General features: G+C 37.0%; 3 protein-coding genes across 3 annotated transcripts in view; 1 reads left to right on the forward strand and 2 right to left on the reverse strand.

Moving 5' to 3' along the window:
* Positions 1-345: 345 nt before the first annotated feature.
* LOC103506034 (conserved oligomeric Golgi complex subunit 2-like) overlaps positions 346-22513 on the reverse strand; it is a 32623-nt gene continuing 10455 nt past the window's right edge. Inside the window, exons 2-3 of the mRNA XM_008470413.3 lie at positions 4646-4764; positions 346-1614 (exon numbers count right to left, since the gene is read on the reverse strand). Of these exons, the coding sequence (XP_008468635.1) occupies positions 346-1605 (1260 nt within the window). The 5' untranslated portion in view covers positions 1606-1614; positions 4646-4764. The remainder of the gene's footprint in view (positions 1615-4645; positions 4765-22513) is intronic.
* On the reverse strand, positions 7836-9125 carry LOC103506035 (conserved oligomeric Golgi complex subunit 2-like). The gene has a single exon (XM_008470414.1). It carries the CDS (start codon positions 9123-9125, stop codon positions 7836-7838), a length of 1290 nt encoding a protein of 429 aa, XP_008468636.1.
* The window catches only part of LOC103506036 (tyrosine decarboxylase-like), a 30598-nt gene continuing 23262 nt past the window's right edge, over positions 15178-22513 (forward strand). The window contains exons 1-5 of the mRNA XM_026821198.1: positions 15178-15339; positions 15486-15537; positions 18791-18936; positions 19280-19477; positions 20615-20810. Of these exons, the coding sequence (XP_026676999.1) occupies positions 15193-15339; positions 15486-15537; positions 18791-18936; positions 19280-19477; positions 20615-20810 (739 nt within the window). The 5' untranslated portion in view covers positions 15178-15192. The remainder of the gene's footprint in view (positions 15340-15485; positions 15538-18790; positions 18937-19279; positions 19478-20614; positions 20811-22513) is intronic.

Consider the following 22513-nt stretch of genomic DNA (forward strand, 5'->3'; position numbering starts at 1 on the left):
CAAATCCAGACTAAGAAGAGGAAGAGTGAGCTAGATTGTGAGGGGGAGAAAGAGGGAGAGATTTAGAAAAGGGAGAGGGAGACGAAGGGATGGAGAGGAAGAGAGAGACGAATACTTAAGTAGATATAAAGACATTTGTTCACCGTTCTAAACATTTCATTTCATGGACCTGTTGTACAAACACTTGATCACTCCAGCACATTTCAATACATTCCCAAGTCTGCTCCACTGCAGCTAACTTGCAAGGTTTGTTCTTATCTACTTTGAAGTCTGATCCTGGTAATATTGCAAGAGACGTCTCAACTTTTCCAGCTATATTTTGAAATCTCAACTGAAAATAGACCGTTACATGAACACTTGGTCACTCCAGCACATTTCAATACATTCCCAAGTCTGCTTCACTGCAGCTAACTTGCAAGGTTTGTTCTTATCTACCTTGAAGTCTGATCCTGGTAATATTGCAAGAGACGTCTCAACTTTTCCAGCTATATTTTGAAATCTCAACTGAAAATAGACCGTTACATTCCAGCTATTGATAAACTGTTTATATTCCTCACAGTCCCGAACTTTCTTTACACTTTGCCAATCATTACAACGATCCTCCAGCTGATCAAGAAATTGAGTGCTCTCCTTGTAGCGACGATGAAACATGTCAGCATTACCAGGAGCAAAAATTGATTTCACATACAGTGTAAATCGTTTCAGTACTTGTGGAATCATGCAGTTAACGAGTAAGTTGAATGAATCAATTTCAATAGCACCAAAGATTTGCTTGAAACTATCAACGTGGGATAAAACACGAGCAAATAAACCTTCCAGGGATCTTGGGTCAGAAGCTAATGATTCTTCATTAATCAATTCATCAAACAAGGGAGCAAGTATTTCTTTATTGATCAGTTTCTCTACATGTGTAACGTCAGTTAAATTTACCAGGGCTATAATGAAACACGATACTTTGCTACTTTCCCGGTTATTATACACTCTCAGTAGAAGATTTTGGATTTTGGTTAGTAGACATTGCTTCAAAGATTCCCAATTGCTGCTGATCTTTTCAAACTCTGGCTTATCTTTGCACGCATTGATATGGAACTGAATGAAAGTGATTTCAGAAAGTATTCTCTCCAGAATAATCGTCTCATCATCACAGTTGTGCAATTGATTTAAAACCTTCATTGAATGTTCAATGTGTCTTATGTTTGTAAGAACTTGCTTTTGTAACTTCAACTGTTTCTTCTTTTTGATGTAAACATTCATTTCTTCGATCGTGTTTGCCAATTTCCCATGGGTTTGACGAATGTGTCCAGACAGTTGACCAATAGGAGACTGGATATTGTCTAATCTTTTGTCCAGGTCAATCAGATTGGTTGATAAACTGATAAACTCAGTGTAGTCCTTGTTGATCAGTTCAATCATTGCAGATCTCAGTGTTTTCAAATATATTCCGAGATCATCTCGCATGATTTCCAAGTTGGCGTTTCTTCTATGATCTTGTAGGAATTGGTCGACGGAGAATGACTCTTTGATGAATTCATCTGCGTTGAAACAAAGTTCTTGTGGACATTTCGGGAGAACAAAGTCTCCGGGTGCTGAGTTTGGTATCATCATCTTGTATTTCTGAAACAAACAAATGAAATTTATTATAAAAGGTAAAGAGATTAAAAATGGTAAACGTAAGTACATACTATGATAAATACTGACTAACAATCTTCGATGTCTAAAATGGAAAGTCATTACAATTTCTTTTCCATTGAAGTATAATGCAAAACATGGTGATGATTACAAAAAAGTTGTTGAAGCAAGTAGTACACGTACGTATCCATCACACACCGAATTGTATGAATTAAAGAAGAAATAAAATTTTCAGGTATGAAAATGATCCTGAGTTTCGCAAATTGTCATGCTATTAAAAGGAAATGTTGGTTTAATAAAAGTCAGTGTAAACCTATCTGTACTAAAGAGCATCGAACCAATTCTTTTTTTTTATGATATTACCATTTTTTTTTCAAACGTTAATAAAATCAGACTTACCTAACAAATGCCCGGAACCACAAAAAAGTCTTCTAAAGAATGAACCAGCTCAAAAAAGTTATGAAAGGGGTAAACTTCTGCTTATTGGAGAAAATTAAAGGCAAAACGTAAGCAATACTTAAACGGATGACAGCATTGAATAAAATGAAACGTAGAAACACTGAAAGCAAAATTGATCTTGCGCAAGAGTAGGTATTTCAATTGCGTTTCTTGTGACTGAATTCTGAACTTTATCAAGTTTCATATTCGAGATAAAACAGGACCTATTTCTCAAGATCGACCAGTTTGGCAGTGTTCTACAAAAGAGTATTATCAGAGATACTGTCATTAAAAAGAAAATCGACTGACTCACTTATCAGTGACACAAATAAAGAAACTGTCAAGTATTGCAGAAACAATTCGGTGTGTGTGATAATACAAAATAATAAATGAAACGGTTTTTAATTTTAACCAAAAAAGGGTCCCTTATTCATTCAAAGGGTCTTATCCATTTAGTCTGGGCTGAGGAAGTACAAAGTACCTAAAGAAGAGAATTTTGAATCCGGCTCAAAAAATGGATGTAGAGCAATCATTTGAAAATTTTGTGCTAATTGCTGTTTAACCGCCGACCTTTTTATTCTCCAACCACAAGTCTGCCCTTGTATTTTCATAATTACGAAGATAACTGGGCACTTTCTGTACGCTATCATTTTTATACACATTTTATTTAGAAGAACGTCAGACATGGGGGTAGGTATGACTAATCTTTACTAAAAATTCACTTTATACAGGATAGAGTCTAGCATTCGGACGCTCGCAGGGGCTTTTTTATGTTGCTCTACCATTGACATTTTGAGCTACTCTCAAAATAGTAAAGTTAATGCTATTTTATGTCATTTTTTTCTTCTTCAAAAATTCATTAACATTCGAATGAATGTCTCAAAAAGACAAGTCCAACAAGTGATGTTTACCTGCTGGGCAGTTTTTTTTTTTTTTTTTTGTTTTATAATTTTGCGCAAAAGGGACTTTAAATTGGTGGACACACCCAAAACAAGGCAATTTTTTTTTTTTTTTTTTTGCAAACGGGACTTTAAATTGTGGACACACAAAAACAAAAGCGTGTGGTGTGGTGTATAAACTGAATACAAGTAACACACAAAGACAAAGTACACTGCGAAGAGTGGAGTTTTAGAGAAAATTCCTACAAAATATTTTCACAACGAAATCGAATTAGAGCGTTGTCCAATCCTACGCTACGATATAAAACCCAATACCCTCAGGGAGCACATGGCCACATACATAGAGCAGACAAAACGAGGAACAATGGAATTTTCCTTTTTCTTTTTTGTCTACGACTTCTAGATCCCGAGATAAATCGATTTAAAAAATACCGGTAAATCTTGAACTCTCACGAAATACGCTCCCGTACACGATGACGTAACATCAAATGTCCCGAGCAAAGCTCCCTCGCAGGCAACACATTAATGTGTTTGGGCGCTTAAGTTTCTGCGCATTTCTTTCTGCTCCTCCGCAAGCGTGCTTAACCTAGGGGACGAAAAAGACAACTGCGTGAAGTCTGACGTCACACATCTTTGAACTCTTTCATTAGAACGGAAAATAAAAATTGAATTTTCGACCTTTTACAGTTATGGAGTTTTGACCTCAGATTTGGATTTTTCCCAAATTTTTACATAGGAATCGACCATTTATTTATAATTTTTACCCATTTGACCTCAGATTTGGATTTTTCACTACTTTTTACGTAGGAATCGACCATTTATTAATAAATTTTACCCAATTGCAACTGCTCCATTGGGCAAGGTAAACCTGGTTTTTTACATAGGAATCGCCCATTTATTAATAATTTTTATCCATTTGCAACTGCTCCACTAGGAATTAGCTCTCGAGAGCGCCATATTAAATTTCCCTTGATTTTCATATTGTATTCCATTTCCCACTTTCTACTCCCTTTTCCTCCAAGTTTTTCATCCCTCTTATTTAATGCTCATTTCTTTTATCTTCCAAACTCTTTGTCTTCCCATCCCCTTTATGACTTTCTGATTTCTCATTGTTTCTGTTTTATTGTGGTCGGAAAATATAGAATTACATTTTTATTAATTGATTTGTGTAAAATTACCACTGACGTAATTCGTTTCTGTTTGAAAAATTACTATTTGACAGGGACTTTAAGAGCGCTTTGTTGGGTATTTGTACGTTTCTTTCTTCATTCTCTTTGTCCATCCTTTTCCTTTCACTCTCTTTGAGAGCTCCCACGTTCTTTTCACTTTTTTCTTTGCATTTTACAAGTTTCTTCTTCTCTTTTCTTATTAGTCACAGAAGAAACACATTTTATCAGACAGCAATCCTCTAGCCTTTTTCGCAATGCTGATGAGACCCCTATTCAGAGTCTGATTGGGACTTGCAACCTGTATCCTGTATGACACTATCAATGCAATCTAAATACTATCAACAGTATCAACCCAATCCTCAGTTCAATTCAATTCCTGCACTCCTAATACAATTTCCTTCCGAAGGATATATCCGTTCTCTCTTCGTACGCTATCATTTCTTCTGTTGTATTCAAGATTAACAAATCGACTTCTAGCTAGAGGGAAATTAGCTATAAATAGAAACTTACCTTGAGTACAGAAACTAAAGGAAGGGGACAGGAACTCTGGTAAACTTTGGGTAAGTTCTGAGTGGATGAAAGCTCCCTGGATAAACTTTAATTGTTCTTGTTATGAATACCTCACTGTCCTGTAACACAGATAAAAGTTGCATAAAAATTAAAACTAATTATTTAATTAACATCTATGCATATTGGGGACAACAAGGAAGTGAGGAAGTGCTGGAATTGGTCCAAAATTTCCAAAGTCAAGAAATATGGAAATGTAAAGTTCTCTTCCTGTGAGTGCAAAAAATTAATTTCAGTAAAATTAAAATACTATATCTAGGGGTAAAGACGATAGCTTTTAATTTTACATTCTTAATTGTAATTAAATTGTAATTATTGTGTTGCACAATATAGTCAACCGACTTGACTGGGAGGTTTATGGGGCACTACAAGTCTACAATAAATTATGAGAATTGATATTTACAAGGTCATTACGTCCTATCAGCTATGACCTATGTCATGTTTCTAAATGGTCTATTACAGCAGAAGCGTTGAAAAGATTGTCACCATTAGTTCTGTCAATAGGTGCAGTTTGCTCAGTTTTATATTAAGCACAAAGCTCTGATAAATCACACCTATGTCATGTTTCTAAATGGTATATTACAGCCGAAGCGTTGAAAAGATTGTCACCATTAGTTCTGTCAATAGGTGCAGTTTGCTCAGTTTTATATTAAGCACAAAGCTCTGATAAATCACACCAAATTTCACTCAAAACGGTGTGTCTGCTTGTCAATGCCGTTCAATGACATTGTTTGATCTGAACACGAAATAACCTGTATCATTTATGACTTTATGTTAAGGCGGTCTCTTCCTGATCCCTAATGTGCCGCGTCCATTTTAGTTTAGGACTATTGCACTGCCGTGACTTTATGACCTCCGTGCAAAAACTCAGACCAAAAAATATTGAACAAATGATACGAAAATATCCTCCTCATCCCCAACATCTGAAAATCTTTTTCTTCATCTTTGATATACCTTCTTTGATCCATGTATCTTTTTCCTTTCCATTTTGGATATAATGGACCTAATGTGTGTAAAGGTTTCTCGAGACCATCTTAAGAGCATCCTTTGGGGCCTCCTTTACAGTATGTTTCTCACTTCTTTGCTTTCTTCTTTCTTTCTTTCTTTTGACTTTAACGTCTGAAACATACCTAATACCTGTTTTGTTGCACGTGTTTCCAAGCCCAAGATTTTCTTTAAGTAATTCCTACTTTCCTTTTACATCTTCAATGAATTTATACACTTGGAAAAATTCAAAGCCTTTTTTTATTCTTCCACTTAAATATTTTATACCCAGTTACTCTTTATTTTCACAGTTCGTAAAAGTCGCAGCCACTTGTCTTTGTTGGGGATTTCTTACGTCCAATGTCTTGCTTGTTTCATTTCAGAACCATTCCCTGTATATCTGTAGCTATAGTTTTCGCATAGATTTACCTTCACTAATTGACAAGTGACTAATTAAACATCCAATGTTTCTAAAAATCTGTTCAATTTTCCACTAAAAACCTCAAAGTACCAGCATATGAACATCTAACTAAACAATAAAACAGTGGGGAGGTTACTCATACATAGGTATGACGTATGACAGATAATGACAGCATTATTTCAGTTTTATTATAAAAAGATTGTCAGAGTGGAAAATGGACAATGTTCATTCGAGTCGAGATATGGACAAGTAGAATGTGAGAAGTATCTTAGTGACAAATTTTCTTTGAAACATACTCATAGTTTTGTGATTAACTATTTTCTTTTGGTCTTCTAAGACCCATTTTTCAAAACTCAACCGTACTAATCAGTTATGAGGAAAGCGTGCTGAGATTAAGGCAAGATTAAAATATTTGGAAAGCCTTTTAATCAAAGAACCGAGACGTTTTGTGTCCCGTCCAAAATAATGCAACCTACACTCAGCCGTAGCCCACACAAGCTTTTGTAATTCTACATTTTATTTATGTTATTCATGTTTTATATCTACATTGTAGAAAGGTATATTACGTACCTATCTGTTATATCTAATCTTCGTTTTGTATGGAATTATTCGCAGGCGGATTTATAGAAATTCTTTTTAGTTTCAAACCTAAGTTCTTAGAGGTAGAAATAGATACTCATTATTCAAACTGAACCTATTTGCACTCATACAAGTATTTTATGTTTAAAAGGGACTTGTCAGTCCTGTGCTGGCAGTATAAACAAGATGTAGGTACCCTCTTCTGGGGAGATATACACACTTTTCATGGTAAAAGTCCCCCTTCTTTGGTCGAAATTCAGAAAAAAGCGAGAAGAATAAAAAAAGACTTTTATATCAAAAAACCGTTTCCAAAAAAAGTCAAGATTTGCGTGGTTGAGTGATTTGTATCGTATAAATATGATAAATGATTCAAGTGTGTTAGCGCTTTATCACACCTCTTCTCGCCCAAAGTCCCTAGATTACGTTCTACCAATGAAACTGACGATGACGTGAAGTTTGAAATCACTGGACATTTCAGACGTGACATTTTCGTATTATTTTAAAAAGTCTACTTTACTTCAATACTGGAGCAGGTAACAAGGTTAAATTCGGATCCTCAGGTTGGTGATTGAAAATTTTCGACAAATTTTTCATCTGTCTCTTTGTTCCGCGATAATTATCAAAAGGTCAGTAGGGTAAGTCTCATTTAAGAGCCCAATACGACCTTTGGGGGCCCTGTAAGGGACCTTTTGCTGAACAAGCTCTTATTATTATACAATTATTATACAATTGGATCAAACTTTATTTACAGATACAGATGGTACAATATAAATACAAAATAAAGTTTGATCAAGGGTGGGGTTAATGCCTAAGGCATTCTCTACCACCCCACCCTTGATGTACAGAATATTAAGTGCGCGTCTACAACGGCGAAAATAGACCATGGACCCTAGCCTAGTCACCTTCCTCAAACAAGAACCAAGTTAAACTCAGATTTTCGCCAGCCTAATTAGCTTAGTTGGTAGTGCGTCTGCCTTGTAAGCGCTAGGCCGCGAGTTTGATTCCCGCCCGGGGCGGATTTTATCCTGATGGGATAATGTTCGTTCTCGGAACGGCTGGCTTTCTTCTATCCTGTCTAAAAAAAAAAAAAAATCTCTTCGATTTCGGGACGATAAGACCATAGCAGTTACAGTTCCCTCTGTCAAACCTCTAAAAAAAAATCATTCTGAAATGACGTGGAATATCATTGACAGATCGGATGTGTGCCAAACTTTCCTTGGCAACATGATCGATGATTTTCTCTTCAATGAGAGTTACTTTTCCACTCAATACAACCAAGCTTTCCTCAAGACTATCCTGGAGACATTTTCTCTTCTGCTCAGAAAGTATTATCTTTTGAGATACAACATCCACCAACGATGAAAGTTTGGACCTCAACCATTGTATGTCATTGTTTAAGCATACCAGGAACAATGTTTTCTGAATGTTGACGTCCGTTTTGGGCCAATCATCTTTCATAGTTTCATCACAAAACGTACAGAAACGTGATATGATCTGCAAAGTTAATTTCCACAAGCGACGTACTATTGGTGGTAGGAACACTTGGTCACTCCAGCACATTTCAATACATTCCCAAGTCTGCTTCACTGCAGCTAACTTGCAAGGTTTGTTCTTATCTACCTTGAAGTCTGATCCTGGTAATATTGCAAGAGACGTCTCAACTTTTCCAGCTATATTTTGAAATCTCAACTGAAAATAGACCGTTACATTCCAGCTATTGATAAACTGTTTATATTCCTCACAGTCCCGAACTTTCTTTACACTTTGCCAATCATTACAACGATCCTCCAGCTGATCAAGAAATTGAGTGCTCTCCTTGTAGCGACGATGAAACATGTCAGCATTACCAGGAGCAAAAATTGATTTCACATACAGTGTAAATCGTTTCAGTACTTGTGGAATCATGCAGTTAACGAGTAAGTTGAATGAATCAATTTCAATAGCACCAAAGATTTGCTTGAAACTATCAACGTGGGATAAAACACGAGCAAATAAACCTTCCAGGGATCTTGGGTCAGAAGCTAATGATTCTTCATTAATCAATTCATCAAACAAGGGAGCAAGTATTTCTTTATTGATCAGTTTCTCTACATGTGTAACGTCAGTTAAATTTACCAGGGCTATAATGAAACACGATACTTTGCTACTTTCCCGGTTATTATACACTCTCAGTAGAAGATTTTGGATTTTGGTTAGTAGACATTGCTTCAAAGATTCCCAATTGCTGCTGATCTTTTCAAACTCTGGCTTATCTTTGCACGCATTGATATGGAACTGAATGAAAGTGATTTCAGAAAGTATTCTCTCCAGAATAATCGTCTCATCATCACAGTTGTGCAATTGATTTAAAACCTTCATTGAATGTTCAATGTGTCTTATGTTTGTAAGAACTTGCTTTTGTAACTTCAACTGTTTCTTCTTTTTGATATAAACATTCATTTCTTCGATCGTGTTTGCCAATTTCCCATGCGGTCTTCTTCCTACTTATCTGATTAAACATCATTTTCTATACATCTTTTATTATTAACCCTTTCGAAATGCAAAACTCATCCAAAGCCAAGATAAGTTAGATAAGCGTGTGTGCCGTCTGGGTAGGTAGTACCATTTGAACTTGAAATATCTTTTAAGCGACAATCAACCAACAATGGCCTAGGAATCCATTTTGAATAAGTTCCTTTGGGATCAACAAATTTGAATAAGTTTAGCAACACGTGCCAAGGCTTTTTAAAAAAAGTGCAAGGTTTTGACGGGAAGAGAATTCTAATCCTCATATTGCTTTCTGCTTTCAAAATCCCCGTCAGCTATTTAAACAAGTGCATTTTGTGTGTTCCACATCAAATTCATATTCCCACATCAAAGAATTGCGATTCTATTTATGAACATATACACTGCACATTGAAGCATATTATATGAGTCGCGAAAATAAAAATGCCAAGTTCAATTTTCAACGTATAGTAATAATCTATTTATTTCACAACACATTATAAAACTTATACACTGCACATTGAAGTATATTATATGAGTCGCGAAAATAAAAATGCCAAGTTCAATTTTCAACGTATAGTAATAATCTATTTATTTCACAACACATTATAAAACATTGGAACTTGTTAGAATAAACATTAAATTGGTATTATTCACGCATGGAAATAACATTGGAACATGAATAGCGAACAATATAGTCTAATACATAGATTTTAAACATTGAAAAGCACGAGACAACATTAGATGACAGGTAGAAGACGGAAAAGCAGTAACAGAAGAGCATACATTGACAATGAATAGACATACGAGTAAATAGATACATATTTCCACTAAAAAAAGGTTTTTTCCATTTTACTCTTCTGTCTGTTTTGACAAAGAGCGTTCTACAATTTGAACTAGTTCTGATAAACTATCAACATCGTTGATATTCAAGCCTGTCTTCTGAACAACAGTTCTATAATGTTCAACATCCAGGGAGATTTGTTGCTTAATCTTTTCCTCATCTCCTACACCTCCACTTTTAGAATTATCACCTCCAGACTTTTCCCGGATTTTCTTGAATCTCCTCAAACTTTCCTCGGTTCGCTGCACAGATGTAATCACTTCACGGACAGAGTTGAAATACTCCTTGGTGATTTTGCTGAAAATCTGTAGCAGCCACTCTTTGGAGCCGGGAAAGTCGTTCATGAATTTTAGCGGTGGAGCGATTAGCAAGCTGACATATTAACATACTGGGTTAAAGAAATCCATTTCAAGTTTATACTGGGTATCAAATTCACTTCTCTTTTACCCTTTTTTGTAACGTGTGTTGGTGACAGTCCGCTCAAGGGAACCATTTTTGCCAATTGGCCAAGTTCAAACTTAAACCCTACTTTATTTCTATGAATTTTCCTGAAAAAAGTTCTATCATAGTTATTTTTCTCCTCGATCCCAACTGGCAGCCAGGACAAATCCAGACCAAGAAGAGGAAGAGTGAGCTAGAGTGTGAGGGAGAGAAAGAGGGAGAGATTTAGATGGAGACGAAGGGGTGGAGAGGAAGAGAGAGACGAATACTTAAGTAGATATAAAGACATTTGTTCACCGTTCTAAACATTTCATTTCATGGACCTGTTGTACGTATATTCTTTACTATTCATTAGTCCAGTCAAATTAGACAATATTATGATCAGAATTACACTTGAAAATAGAATACTTGAAAATTCCCAATAGGAGACTTTGTCCAAGTCCGTAAATTTGAAATTATTATAGGATCAGAATTACACTTGAAAATAGAATACTTGAAAATTCCCAATAGGAGACTTTGTCCAAGTCCGTAAATTTGAAATTATTATAGGTAGTGTTAGAAGAAAAATCAAACATCCATGCTGATTATCAAGACTTTCATGATCCCTCGATTGGCATTATTTTATGTGATTTGACTGTCCTAAATTCTGAAATTCGTATTTGTATGGACTATGTATGAAACACGTATGCCAATTTTCAAGACGTTCCTGATTGTTCTCACTGACTGACAACTTTTTGTGCACTTTGGCTGGACTAAGTTTTCGAGTTTTGTATGGACATCAGTACATGAGGAAAGACTAAGAAACATCCATGCTGATTATCAAGAATTTCATGATCCCTCGATTGACATTATTTTATGTAATTTGACTGTCCTAAATTCTGAAATTCGTATTTGTATGGACTATGCATGAAACACGTATGCCAATTTTCAAGACGTTCTTGATTGTTCTCACTGACTGACAACTTTTTGTGCACTTTGGCTGGACTAAGTTTTCGAGTTTTGTATGGACATCAGTACATGAGGAAAGCGTGCTGAGATTAAGGCAAGATTAAAATATTTGGAAAGCCTTTTAATCAAAGAACCGAGACGTTTTGTGTCCCGTCCAAAATAATGCAACCTACACTCAGCCGTAGCCCACACAAGCTTTTGTAATTCTACATTTTATTTATGTTATTCATGTTTTATATCTACATTGTAGAAAGGTATATTACGTACCTATCTGTTATATCTAATCTTCGTTTTGTATGGAATTATTCGCAGGCGGATTTATAGAAATTCTTTTTAGTTTCAAACCTAAGTTCTTAGAGGTAGAAATAGATACTTATTATACAAACTGAACCTTTTTGCACTCATACAAGTATTTTATGTTTAAAAGGGACTTGTCAGTCCTATGCTGGCAGTATAAACAAGATGTAGGTACCCTCTTCTGGGGAGATATACACACTTTTCATGGTAAAAGTCCCCCTTCTTTCCCCGTCAAAATTCAGAAAAAGAGCGAGAAAAAAAAAAAGACTTTTATATCAAAAAAACCGTTTCCAAAAAAGTCAAGATTTGCGTGGTTGAGTGATTTGTATCGTATAAATATGATAAATGATTCAAGTGTGTTAGCGCTTTTTCACACCTCTTCTCGCCCGAAGTCCCTAGATTACGTTCTACCAATGAAACTGACGATGACGTGAAGTTTGAAATCACTGGACATTTCAGACGGGACATTTTCGTATTATTTTAAAAAGTCTCCTTTACTTCAATACTGGAGCAGGTAGGTAACAAGGTTAAATTCGAATCCTCAGGTTGGTGATTGAAAATTTTCGACAATTTTTCATCTGTCTCTTTGTTCCGCGATAATTATCAAAAGGTCAGTAGGGTCAGTCCCATATAAGAGCCCGATAGGACCTTCGGGGGGCCCTGTAAGGGACCTTTTGCTGAACAAGCTCTTCAGTTCAGTGAATCACTAGTAAAGGACTCAAGAGGTCGAAGAATTCTTTCTTCAAATTCAAAAGCCTTTCATTCCTCAGAGAAATGGAGGGAGGGAGGGGAAGGATTCTCCCTCCCTTCCGGTTTTAATTACTTGCTAAATTCCTCCCCCCCCCCTCCTCCTGACAACCGAATACAGAGGGAATTGATTCAGAAGGACGACTTTCCATCATCTTTGTTACCAGGCAACCGTTTAGGAGGGGGTGATCGAAATTCTGGATGGTATGGAGAGAGGATAAATGGAATTTGCCACTCTGAGAATTACCCTACTTCTGGGTGTATGCTATTCGCGAGATACAGATTATTTTTTAGAACGCCCATCATAGTTTTTTTTTTTTTTTTTTTTTTTTTTTTTTTTACTGTAGGTCTTTTTTTTTACTGTAGGTCATAGGTGTTATCAAATTTTAGCATACCTATTACCTACATACAACATACCCTACATTAATAAATAAATGACAAACAACCCTATTGTAATGGAAAGCAATAACTTTTTACCACGTCCGCCCCTGATAATCAAGGTCAACAGAAATTAATAACCAATCAAACAAAGTATGTATAACACGATTAAATTGCCTGCCTTCCCTTAGGCAACTTTACATTTTTTTTTTTTTTAAGATGTTTGACAGAGGGAACTGTAACTGCTATGGTCTTATCGTCCCGAAATCGAAGAGAGAAGGAAGACAGGATAGGAAAAAGCCAGCCGTTCCGAGAACGAACATTATCCCATCAGGATAAAATCCACCCCGGGCGGGAATCGAACCCGCGGCCTAGCGCTCACAAGGCAGACGCACTACCAACTAAGCTAACCAGGCTGGCAAGTAGATAATTTGATTAGTTAGTTTGCTTTCTATTTGAATAGATAGCCACAGGCTGGCTAACTTTACAATTAATTACAATTTCAGCTTGATTGAATCAACCCGTTGGATTGAGGTAGGAAAGAAAGGAGGGACCAAATTTAACCACTCCCCCCCCCCCTTATCGAGAGAAAAAGAGGGGCCAAACTGAATATTTCCCCCTCTCCTTCTGATTTCATCCCTGTTTCCAAAAATTCCTTCACATTAGATTCTTGGCGCCCGGTGGCATTTTGATGCCTTTTTTGCTATCTCTCTCTCTCCCTTTCCTCTTTCTCGCCATTGTCATGTAAGACTTGACTTAGCTTTTGATTATTATATTTCTCCCTCCTTCTTTCCCTTTCTCTGTCTCTCCCTCTCTCTCTCTCTCTTTCTCAATTCGACTCAAATTCCACAATTTATTATTATCATTATTTGATGCTTGAGTTGGAAGTTGAGAGAGAAGAAGGTGAAAGCTCCCTGGATAAACTTTAATTGTCCTTGTTATGAATACCTCACTGTCCTGTAACACAGATAAAAGTTGCATGAAAATTAAAACTAATTATTTAATTAACATCTATGCATATTGGGGACAACAAGGAAGTGAGGAAGTGCTGGAATTGGTCCAAAATTTCAAAGTCAAGAAATATGGAAATGTAAAGTTCTCTTCTTCCAAGTACAAAAAATTAATTTCAGTAAAATTAAAATACTATATCTAGGGGTAAAGACGATAGCGTTTAATTTTACATTCTTAATTGTAATTATTGTAATTTGTAATTGTAATTTGTTTATTTGCATCAATAATAAATATTATAGATTACAATATTGCAAGGGTATATACACAAAAGAAGGTGTAAAATGGATTCTGAGCCCATTTGTGTTTTTAATTTTTAGTAGGGTGGTATTAGGTACTCGTACTTATATTTTTCATTATCAACCGACTCGACTGGGAGGTTCATGGGGCACTACAAGTCTACAATAAATTATGAGAATTGATATTTACAAGGTCATTACGTCCTATGAGCTATGGCCTATGTCATGTCATAAATGGTCTATTACAGCCGAAGCGTTGAAAAGATTGTCACCATTAGTTCGGTCAAAAGTTGCAGTTTGCTCAGTTTTATATTAAGCACAAAGCTCTGATAAATCACACCAAATTTCACTCAAAATGGTGTGTCTGCTTGTCAATGCCGTTCAATGACATTGTTTGATCTGAACACGAAATAATCTCTATCATTTATGACTTTATGACCTCCGTGCAAAAACTCAAATGATACGAAAATATTGAACAAATGATACGAAAATATCCTCCTCATCCCCAACATCTGAAAATCTTTTTTTTCATCTGTATACCTTCTTTGATCCATGTATCTTTTTCCTTTCCATGTTGGATATAATGGACCTAATGTGTGTAAAGGTTTCTCGAGACCATCTTAAGAGCATCCTTTGGGGCCTCCTTTACAGTATGTTTCTCACTTCTTCGCTTTCTTCTTTTTTTTTTTTTCTTTTGACTTTAACGTCTGAAACATATCTAATACCTGTTTTGTTGCACGTGTTTCCAAGCCCAAGATTTTAATTCCTACTTTCCTTTTACATCTTCAATGAATTTATACACTTGGAAAAATTCAAAGCCTTTTTTTATTCTTCCACTTAAATCTTTTATACCCAGCTACTCTTTATTTTCACAGTTCGTAAAAGTCGCAGCCACTTGTCTTTGTTGGGGATTTCTTACGTCCAATGTCTTGCTTGTTTCATTTCCTCTCTCTTCGATTTCGGGCCGATAAGACCATAGCAGTTACAGTTCCCTCTGTCAAACTCTTAAAAAAAAACTCAGATTTTTGTCCCTCACCAATCTATTCTAATGACGAAACCTTCTTAACAACTTTCATGTTTCACTCTCTGACCTATCCTTCTATTGGTGAAACCTTCGCTAATGGTTCTGCTGTTTCACTTTCTGTCTCATCAGGTGACACACTGGCAACACCCCAGGTTTCACGCGTACTTTCCCTCTGGAAACTCTTATCCATCTGTATTGGCAGATATGTTGTCGGACGCCATAGGCTGTATTGGCTTCTCTTGGGTAAGTAAGAAGAGACTCTAATGAGTGGTCTCCATATCCCCGAATTGACGATGCTATACAATACTATCTCAACGAGTCTACTAATTATTTCTATTGCTCATTTCAGCTCATTTGTGAATAACCCAATATCATTTGTGTGATTTCAGGCGGCAAGTCCTTCATGTACCGAATTGGAGACCATCGTTTTAGACTGGTTAGGTAAGATATAGTCATCAAAGAGTTTACCCAGAAATACCTACTTACTTCGTAAAAAAAAACTGAGGAACGAGGCTTTAATTATTTGGAATAACGGGACAACTGATCTATTCCATTTGACCATTTTAACACAAACAGAAAGACCTTCATTACTGATTTGTGCTGCTCGCTCATTGTGATTGCTGAATTTGTTCTGTGTCATAAACATACACAAAACCTTGTTTAGACTGCAGGGATAAAGGGACTTTTCAGTCTCATTCTGGCAGTATAAACCGGAGGTATTCTATTCTATTCTTCAAGAAATTCAATTTTTTCAAGGATTCCATTGTCTTCTCTTTCAGGTAAGGCAATTGGTTTGCCAGAAAAGTTCCTCATGTACCCTCCGCAAGGCAAAAACCATTTTGGATATAATGGACCTAATGTGTGTAAAGGTTTCTCGAGACCATCTTAAGAGCATCCTTTGAGGCCTCCTTTACAGTATGTTTCTCACTTCTTTGGAGTTCTTTGCTTTCTTCCTTTTTTTTTTCTTTTGACTTTAACGTCTGAAACATACCTAATACCTGTTTTGTTGCACGTGTTTCCAAGCCCAAGATTTTCTTTAAGTAATTCCTACTTTCCTTTTACATCTTCAATGAATTTATACACTTGGAAAAATTCAAAGCCTTTTTTTATTCTTCCACTTAAATATTTTATACCCAGTTACTCTTTATTTTCACAGTTCGTAAAAGTCGCAGCCACTTGTCTTTGTTGGGGATTTCTTACGTCCAATGTCTTGCTTGTTTCATTTCAGAACCATTCCCTGTATATCTGTAGCTATAGTTTTCGCATAGATTTACCTTCACTAATTGACAAGTGACTAATTAAACATCCAATGTTTCTAAAAATCTGTTCAATTTTCCACTAAAAACCTCAAAGTACCAGCATATGAACATCTAACTAAACAATAAAACAGTGGGGAGGTTGCTGTAGCTATAGTTTTCGCATAGATTTACCTTCACTAATTGACAAGTGACTAATTAAACATCCAATATTTCTAAAAATCTGTTCAATTTTCCACTAAAAACCTCAAAGTACCAGCATATGAACATCTAACTAAACAATAAAACAGTGGGGAGGTTACTCATACATAGGTATGACGTATGACAGATAATGACAGCATTATTTCAGTTTTATTATAAAAAGATTGTCAGAGTGGAAAATGGACAATGTTCATTCGATTCGAGATATGGACAAGTAGAATGTGAGAAGTATCTTAGTGACAAATTTTCTTTGAAACATACTCATAGTTTTGTGATTAACTATTTTCTTTTGGTCTTCTAAGACCCATTTTTCAAAACTCAACCGTACTAATCAGTTGTTTCAACGGTACTTATTGTTTACTAAACGGTACTAAATTGTTACCTGCGATAATTACTGCCTCCAGAGAACGCTATGGTGTGTCAACTCCTCCCAGTCGTTCAGCTCCCATCTGTTGCTTAGTCTCTTCATCTCTCGGCAAGTGATTTACATATCCCTAATACGCCATCGGAGTGCGTGAGTGATAATTAACCTGCCCGTCACCGTGTCTGAGTCCCGCTCTAAAATGCAACCAACCGTACAACCATTTCTCCTCGCGTACTGCGCTCTCCTGGCCGCCTGTCACGGCCACATCGGTCTCAGCTACCGCGTCACCCTCTACGCCGGGTCAGAGCACCTGGGCCGCCGTCTCTACCTGGAAGGCAACTCGTGTCAAAATCTGCCGCGTCTAGAAGATCGCGTCGCGTCAATCAACACCCACGATACCTGTGTGCGGCTGTATGAAGATAGACTCTGCTCCGGCCGAATGCTGCAAGCGGACAGATTTTCCACGTTTGCCCGTAATTTGCGCCAGGTGGGGTTCAGGGATATAACGTCTTCTGTTGGACCTTGTGTGGATAACCCGTACGGCCCTAACCCTTATAACCCGTACGGCCCTAACCCTAACCCCTACCCTAATCCCTATCCTTATCCACCATATCCAGAGCCCTATAACCCGGGTAATAGCGGGTTGGGTTCAGGGAAAGACTCTCTCGTCAGTGGTTCCCAGGAAGATGATGGAAAAAATTGACTTGGAACAGGACTGGTTGAAATGGTTATTTTTACATGTTTCTATTGTTTACGGGCCACTTTTACTGGAAATATTAGCTTAAAACTTGTTATTATGGTGACAATAGGATTCCTATTCTGTCAATTTTTACTTTTTTATTTTAAAAATATATAAGTAATAAAAGTATGTATTTATATTGTTATTACCTATTATAATTTCGTTTTTCATCTCCAAATTTTTGTTCAAAATACTCTATAACGAAAAGTAATAAAATCGTACCATTATTTTAACAAGGACTATTTACAGGGCTAGGCATTACTAGGCAATAGTGTCTTGTACAAAATTGTACTATAGCATGTATTATACAAACTGAACCTTTTTGCACTCATACAAGTATTTTATGTTTAAAAGGGACTTGTCAGTCCTATGCTGGCAGTATAAACAAGATGTAGGTACCCTCTTCTGGGGAGATATACACACTTTTCATGGTAAAAGTCCCCCTTCTTTCCCCGTCAAAATTCAGAAAAAGAGCGAGAAAAAAAAAAGACTTTTATATCAAAAAAACCGTTTCCAAAAAAGTCAAGATTTGCGTGGTTGAGTGATTTGTATCGTATAAATATGATAAATGATTCAAGTGTGTTAGCGCTTTTTCACACCTCTTCTCGCCCGAAGTCCCTAGATTACGTTCTACCAATGAAACTGACGATGACGTGAAGTTTGAAATCACTGGACATTTCAGACGGGACATTTTCGTATTATTTTAAAAAGTCTCCTTTACTTCAATACTGGAGCAGGTAGGTAACAAGGTTAAATTCGAATCCTCAGGTTGGTGATTGAAAATTTTCGACAATTTTTCATCTGTCTCTTTGTTCCGCGATAATTATCAAAAGGTCAGTAGGGTCAGTCCCATATAAGAGCCCGATAGGACCTTCGGGGGGCCCTGTAAGGGACCTTTTGCTGAACAAGCTCTTCAGTTCAGTGAATCACTAGTAAAGGACTCAAGAGGTCGAAGAATTCTTTCTTCAAATTCAAAAGCCTTTCATTCCTCAGATAAACATACACAAGACCTTGTTTAGACTGCGGGGGTAAAGGGACTTTTCAGTCTCATTCTGGCAGTATAAACAGGAGGTATTCTATTCTATTCTTCATTAAATTCAAAATTTTCAAGGATTCCATTGTCTTCTCTTTCAGGTAAGGCAATTGGTTTGCCAGAAAAGTTCCTCATGTACCCTCCGCAAGGCAAAAACGCTACAACACCTAACGATATTGATATGAACATAGAAGATTATATGACCCCTGCTAATCAGCCTCAGAGTTTAGGCGGAGGAGTTATACAGGTAAAGTTTGCCTTTATACCGCGTGTGTAGAAAATTCATATGCATGGAAAGTTCATGAATTAGTTGTATTTCTATTTGTACTAGCACACATAGAAGTGGGTTACTATAGCATGAAAACCTCTTCTAACCGTCCTCTTTCTACCGTAATTATTCGTCTTTTCAAATGGTAGAAGAAAATAGGGCGGTAATACCTTTCATAATGGTACACTACTCATAAATACTCGTACCACTCAATGCAGTTGTGACTTGTAATATTGTTCTCTTCAAAAGTTCACCTTTATAAGCTCATTACAATTATGTACAATAAGTAGTCGTTACAACATTACAATACAAGAGCGTCCAGAACATTATAGTCCTTACAAGAGGCCAAAAGAAAATCCACCCGTTTGTTGACGAAGGTGTCCTTCTGTCCAAACTGATGGCTTACTGCTCTAAGGAGGCGCACTCTTGCGTCGAGAAAGCCGCCATGATGGCGTTTGTGCGGCTTAAAATTTTGGAACCCGACGATAAGAATAGTTTGCGAGGAGCGACATTACGACAGGTGAGGAATTTGGGAACATTACTTTTCAGAGCAGCAAGAAACCGAGATCACATTGCCGTGATGGTGTTGATTCAACCTTCTAGAAAAGAGCAACTCAAAGAAGAAGAACTGAAGCATTCTGGGAATATTTTAGGCCGGCCATTCACTATGAGATAGACCTGACAGGTCGCCTGGTAACTTATTATTGCTGCCATTCATTATCAGGTGGACCTGACAGGTCGCCTGAGAGACTTATTATAGCTGCCATACACTATGAGGTAGATCTGACAGACGCACCTGTTCAGGTGTAGGTACCTATCAGGTTTAACTGATAGTGAATGTCCGGCCTTAGTTTGTCAGAGTTGTTTCCAAGAAGGGAAGAAGATTAGTCATCTCTCATACCACATGAAGAGAGGCGAGGTTAACGCCGGAGGCGTTCTCTACCACCTAGCCCTAAGAGCTCCATTGTTGTGGTCAAATTCTCAAATAAATGAGGATAAAATTCCATGATGTTTCGGCTGGGATCGAATCCGCGCCCTCCTGTTTACCAGGCGAGCATCTTGACCACTAAGCCACCGAGGCAGGTCTAAATATATTGCGGGTAATCTTGGAGGGTGAAAATATCTGATCATCAGGGCAGGTATTGGGACACCAAATTGATAGGTACATCACCATGCACCAAATTTGTACATGACCTTTTTTGGAGCCGTCCCAAAGTGAAACGAAGGGGTCTAAACTGATAAGTTTCTTTTTTTCTTTGCACCGAATTCGTACATAGCCACTAGACTACATCTGCAATAATCTGCATGTCTTGATATAAAAAAAAAATCTTTCTTTGCAGGTAATGCAACAGGACGAAACCATGGGCTACATTCCGTTCTTCGTGTCCACAACGCTGGGCACCACGTCTTGCTGTTGCGGGTAATCTTGGAGGGTGAAAATATCTGATCATCAGGGCAGGTATTGGGACACCAAATTGATAGGTGCCTCACCATGCATCAAATTCGTACATGACCTTTTTTGGAGCCGTCCCAAAGTGAAACGAAGGAGTCTAAACTGATGTTTCTTTTTTTCTTTGCACCGAATTCGTACATAGCCACTAGACTACATCTGCAATGATCTGCATGTCTTGATAAAAAAAAAAATCTTTCTTTGCAGGTAATGCAACAGGACGAGACCATGGGCTACATTCCGTTCTTCGTGTCCACAACGCTGGGCACCACGTCTTGCTGTTCCTTCGACAACCTGGCCGAAATAGGACCCGTGGCCAAAGAGTTCGATGTGTGGCTACATGTGGACGGGGCGTATGCGGGCAGCTCCTTTATTTGCCCAGAATTCCGACCTTTCATGAATGGTAAGACGAGCTTCGATAACCTTCATTTGTCTCCAATTTGGTATGAAAGACCAGTTCTGATAACCTTCATTTGTCCAGAGTTCTGATCTTTCATTAATGGTAGGTAAGACCGGTTTTATGCCCGATCTTAGTCACAGAGAGTTTTGCAGAGTTTACGCTGTGTCACCTCTCCGTGGTAAGATCGGCCATTAATAACCTTCATGTGTCTCGAATTCGGTAGAAAAGAATAGTTCTAATATTCACCGGTGTTTACTACTTCGTTGCAATACTAAGTCACCGGTTTCTATACTTTCTAGCTTTCTACACATCTTGCTGATTTAGTCACCGATAATTTTAATGGACTGATACATGTATTATTCTTTAACCCATCAAATATATGAGACCTTGTTTAGACTGCTGGGGTAAAGGGACTTTTCAGTCCTATTCGGGCAGGATAAACAAGGTATATTCTATTCTATTCTACTACTGCATACAGGGCAAAGGTCGGAAATCCCAGGGTTCATTCGGTGCTGGTAGTTGCGCCGGTTTTCACTCACACCTTGCTGGTTTCAGGCATCGAGTACGCCGACTCATTCAACGTGAACGTCAACAAGTGGTCCTCATTAATTAACCATTTCTTCAGATTTCTATTAAATAGTTCAAAACTATAAATTTATTTATGCTTGACTTAATAAACACCTTTTCCCTTTTCAATCCTGAACATGACAGATTGGGTGGTTGCTGACTCTGAATAGTATTGTTGCTGATTCTGAATAGTATTGAAAATACATTATATATTCTTTTCAAAGTATTCAGTCTTGTAAGTAATGATAAGAACCACATACTGAAAGTGGAATGACATTTTAACATGTAGTTAAATACAATTTGTTTAGTTCAATTAAGATTAAGGTTAGTATTCCTGTTATAATGGTGTCTACTTTCTTCCTTGTTAATTATAAAATATACTTAGTATTTATTATTTTGAATAATCTACAAATTGTACATATTTCATTGGTATTTAAATCATATAACTATATAAAATATATCAAAATTACAATGTTCAAGAAGTTGCATAAAATGTTTATGAATTCATTTCTACCTGATTTCAGTATTACCTACACTTTTTAGATAAATAGGTAGTTAAGAACCATGGATAATATCAATTGTCAAGTAAGTACATTGATCAGAATTGAAGGTACTTGTGCAGAAGTCATGTTCATGGAATATTGCTACCAAAGGAACTGGCACAAACAAGCAGTGACCAGTGTTATTATAGGGTTAGTTTAAATGCAAGAAGAGTTTTCACAATTAGAGCAGTGATTAGTGTTATTATAGGGTTAGGTTAAATACAAAAAGGACCTTTTCTTTTCCACGGACATGACTTCTGCATAATTACCGAATTGAAAGCTATGACTTGGTGGCGAAGAGATAAAGACTTCAATTCTAGCCAAGGCATGGAATTTCAAAAGAGAGGAGGATAGGATAGGAGAGTTAGTCATTCTGAGGGTAATTATGCAGAAGTCACATTTGTGGAAAAGAAAAGCTTCTTTTTGTATTTAACCTAAGCCTATAATAACACTAATCACTGCTCTAATTGTGAAAACTCTTTCTTGCGTTTAACCTAACCCTATAACAACACTGGTCACTGCTCATTTGTGCCAGTTCCTTTGGTAGCAATATTCCATGGACATGACTTCTGCCCAAGTACCATTCTGAGAGAACAA

This window comes from Diaphorina citri, unplaced genomic scaffold, assembly GCF_000475195.1.
Source record: "Diaphorina citri unplaced genomic scaffold, Diaci psyllid genome assembly version 1.1 scaffold210, whole genome shotgun sequence".
Lineage (NCBI taxonomy): Eukaryota > Metazoa > Arthropoda > Insecta > Hemiptera > Psyllidae > Diaphorina > Diaphorina citri.

What these genes read in the sequence shown, in the direction of transcription:
- LOC103506035 (XM_008470414.1), bottom strand. Translation starts at nt 9,125, where the DNA reads ATGAATGTTTATATCAAAAAGAAGAAACAGTTGAAGTTACAAAAGCAA.